We start from the raw sequence: 4289 nt of genomic DNA, 5'->3' as shown, positions 1-4289 counted from the left end.
ATCTATTACATCTTATACGTTGATCAGATTGCATTTTGCTAAAAAAAAGTCGTAGAATTTAATTTCAATTTACCTTAATTATGTTGGGAAGAGTTAAATATTCTCTCCACGTGCCTTGGCCTCCACCAGTCGCAGTAACTCCTCTGTTTTCTATGGCGACTTGAAGCACATTATCTGCAAAAATTCCAGCTCCAGCTGTAAGAGAATCACCCATCGCAGCAATGACATCAATATCACCTGGTCTTAATTTATGCACTGATTCTGGCACTTCTGGCGACCGACTATCTAAAATTTATCACCAGTCAGACAGATTCCTTTCAAGTACACATTATTTTATATTCTAATCTATTATTGTTTTAATAATAATTTGGAATCGATAAACACAACTTGGAATCGATTATTCTTCAATGAAACCTCGAACTGACGTGCAGTAATTTTTATATGGTAATAATAATTGAAATAAAATCACACATACTTTTTAATTAAATAAACCTTACTCTGTAATAAAATTTTAAATTATTAAAATTGTTTAAGATTTTTGTTATTTATTGTATATACAATATTGCGTAATAATTAATTTTGTTAAAAGAAAAATTCTAATTAAGTTAAACGAACATTTAAAAATATTGAACTGCAAATAAAATGCCTTATTTATTTGTTATTAAAGATGTTACTAGTATATAAAGTCTCATAACTTTTAATGACAATATTTTTTTTTATAAAAGTATATATTCGTACTAACCTGTGAAGAGCCAAAATAATTATGGAAATGAATAATTGTTGATAAAAAAAATGAAAAATAAATTTTCAAGAACCTACCTGTTACATTACAAGGAAATGGAACATAATTGGGAATACTTTTCTGCATTTTGTTTGCTCTTCTTGCTATTTGCAGATATTTTTCCTCCATTCCTGTTCTACCTACGAGATTAACAAATCGAGTGTTACAATTTACAAAGAAGATAGTACACACAATTGCATTATAAATTATCTCTAAAAATGGATTTATTTTATGAAATAAAATGGATTGACTTAATTTAATAAAGTACAGAATTATATGAAATGTATATTTGTTATGTTGACCAATTATAATACAAGAATAATCATAACTATCAAAAATATTTATCACAAATTTCTTCAGATAAATTCAATTTGTGAAGATAGACATAATATTTTATTAGTTATGATTATTTTTATACATTAATAATAGGCTAAAATAATTATATCTTTTATTTTACAAATTTATTTTTACAAAATAGATCCATTTTTTAAAAACAAAAATGTATAAATTATACATTTTATGTTGCTTTATTAGTTTATTTCTTTTGATAAATACTTTTAATTTATTGCTAAAAGATCTTCACTTTTATTATTTATCGCATGATTCGTGTAGTTGTAAGTTACGTACAACTTAAAATATCAAATTATATAATATTATAAATTTTGTCTTCAAAAAAATAAATTTAGGAAATAAATTATTTTTATTTATTTGTAATCAGATTTTTACATAATTATGCCATAAATTCTATGTTTAAAAATGATTTTTGAAGAAAGTAAGTATTTTTTATGAATTTATCTTTTATTTATGGAATTATTTACTTATTCATTTATTTTAGGATAGAATTTATGACACGATTATGTAACATTTTCAATTATACATCGAATTTAGCAAAAGAAATAAAATCATAGTTAAATAATAATGAAGTACAGAATAATAATGAGATCCTAAATGCAGTACGGTACGTGCGTTGAATTATCGGACAAAATGATGAATTATGCAGAAGAGCAGCTAAAATAGGAAGAAGTACCGCGAAGACGCGAGTTACATTCGCTTATCGCGTTTACCGGAAAAAAAACCTGCTTCCTTTAGACTACGTCATAATCACGTATGCGTGTTTATTATTATTTTAATCGATTATTAGTCAGCAAAACAGATTATGCTAATAAGACATTTAATTATATAGCAGAAGCAACTTTCATAAAAAAAAACTCAGGATAAAAAAATCAAAAATGTAAATAAAAATTGTACCATTACAATCTTAATCATTATGCTGTGAGAATTTTTTCTTTCCGTCCTTAGAAAATCATCGTAAAATTTCCAAAATATATCTAATATATTTAATATAATATAAATTTATGTATAAATTATAAATATAATTTATAATTATAAATAAATATGTTTACAGAGAATAAATGACAATAATTTAATTATTTAGAACATATTCGTAAGTATTCGTAAAAATTCCGATAATTAAGTACGCATTATTCATCTTTAATGCTAATGACATGTTGTGGAAACATAAATATTTATATTATTCGTATAATCTCGCATATCGAATCTTTGATTATCATATCTATATAAAAACTTGAGGTAGCTCGCATAATATATCGCATTCCTCACCGTTTCTTAGATGTTTATAATATTGTCTATCAGTTAAAATATTTTGAATATATAACGGAAAAAATATATATTATTCTTTCGAATCAGACTTACCTTATTATTAATTGTTATTACACTATCGATGTACATCAATTATATATATATATATAGATAACTGCTTTATATCTTAAGAAAAGATTATGATTTGTATGTGTAAAATATTAAAAAAAGAAAAATTTCAAAACATAAATTGTAAGAATATATTGGATATTTTACTTCTTCATGCATTATTTTATTGCAAATATTTTCTTATCATTTTTGGAATTATTTTTGGAAATTTTTAATATCAATTTTATTTACATTATAATTATATTAATGAAATTTTCACATAAAATTAATAAAGAATAAAATAATTTTAGAATTTATTTTAGTTTTCCAAAGTTTAATTTAGAAGCTTTTCTTCTTCTTTCGCTATAATTAAAAAATTTTTAAGTCTTTAATATTTTTGCTAAGGAAAGATCAAAAGTAATTAAATAATCTATTTAGAAATGTTGCTCAAGAGAAATGGAATATTCTGTATAGTGACTAGTATACATATATTCTCTTCGTACGTTTATCTTATTCTGAATAAGATAAACATTTCAAGCATAATTGCATTGTAGTAATCTTAGAAATTAACAGGATAGGTACGAAATAATATCAGCTAAGATTCAATTAAGGTGCGTTCCACTCGACGGTCGCAACGCTCGCGAGCATCATTTCATCGTTATTATTTTCATGTATTTAACAGTATTTAGTGGAACGTGTATTTCAAGGCTTTGTTGATAGATATATAATTACATTGATATGCCCATGCTACAGCGAATCTCTGCGCACTGAATTATATAACGAGCGAAACAAATTGACAAGCAATTTCCCAGAAGAGACGGTCCGCGCCTAAATTTGATCTTGGCTGAAAGCTGTCAACACACGCGAACGAACTCGTTTCTTTCTCTAACGTTGCTCGCCTTTACTTTGATTGTCTTTGATTTCTTTGTGTATATTAATAGTCTTGTACCCTTGTGTGTTATTATATTGGCGATCCGGGAACGTCATAAATGAGCGGAAATATCAAGGGCATTCTTAAACAAGGGGCGTTCTTAAACAAGGGGTTATTTACAGTTCAGAGCGTCGCACGTGCAACATTTTGAAAGCTCATCCGAATGAACTTCTCTTCTCCCCTGAGAAAAGAGAGAATTAGGAGATACATCAACGCTCGCTAGTGATTCAAAGGCTTTCTGACATCTCTTCCCCCCAAACAAATTTACTCCTCAGTGAATTTATAAAGAGGCTTAGCTAAGATAATCCCTTCACAAATTATAATGTGAACTAAAACCAAAAACCTTTGTTATTATTTATTTTTTTGTTATCAAAAAGAGATTACATAATTTCGGCTGGAGAACGTGAACTAAATCCTAAAAAACTATTTATTTTTTGCAAAATAGGTCACATATTGCATATGTTAATAAGCAGAAAAAAATTGCTACTAAAATAAAGGACTGGCCTATTCCGCATAGCAAAAAATAGTTTTTTAAAATTTAGTTCACGTTCTCCTAGCCGAAATTATGTAACTTCTCTTCTCGAAAAATTATGCTTAGGATTTCTCTTCAAGTTTGCCAATCGAAATCGCTTTAATCGATAAGACTTCCCTTAGATTTGCAATCTCTGATCGGAAAACGGAAGTAGATCACACATTTTACGGCAGTAACTTCTGTAAAACTAATTTAGAGTTTTATGCTCTTTTTTATGTACGTATTATATGCGTGTTTAATTATTTCGCGAACGTGAGTGCGCGGGAGCGTCACGAATATTGATCGGAACAAAATGTCGCGGTGCAACAATATATATATATATATATATATATATATAT

The 4289-nt window shown here is 26.9% G+C and overlaps 1 protein-coding gene across 1 annotated transcript in view; it reads right to left on the bottom strand.

Moving 5' to 3' along the window:
- The window catches only part of LOC105623301 (phospholipase B1, membrane-associated-like), a 17687-nt gene that overhangs the window by 6979 nt on the left and 6419 nt on the right, over window positions 1–4289 (bottom strand). The window contains exons 2-3 of the mRNA XM_012204698.1: window positions 820–921; window positions 74–285 (exon numbers count right to left, since the gene is read on the bottom strand). Coding sequence (XP_012060088.1) covers window positions 74–285; window positions 820–921 — 314 coding nt within the window. The remainder of the gene's footprint in view (window positions 1–73; window positions 286–819; window positions 922–4289) is intronic.

The sequence above is a fragment of the Atta cephalotes genome (assembly GCF_000143395.1).
Source record: "Atta cephalotes unplaced genomic scaffold scaffold00055, whole genome shotgun sequence".
In the NCBI taxonomy this organism is placed as follows: Eukaryota; Metazoa; Arthropoda; class Insecta; order Hymenoptera; family Formicidae; genus Atta; species Atta cephalotes.
Note: the sequence above shows the minus strand (reverse complement) of the source record. Positions and strands in the feature narration are given on the sequence as shown.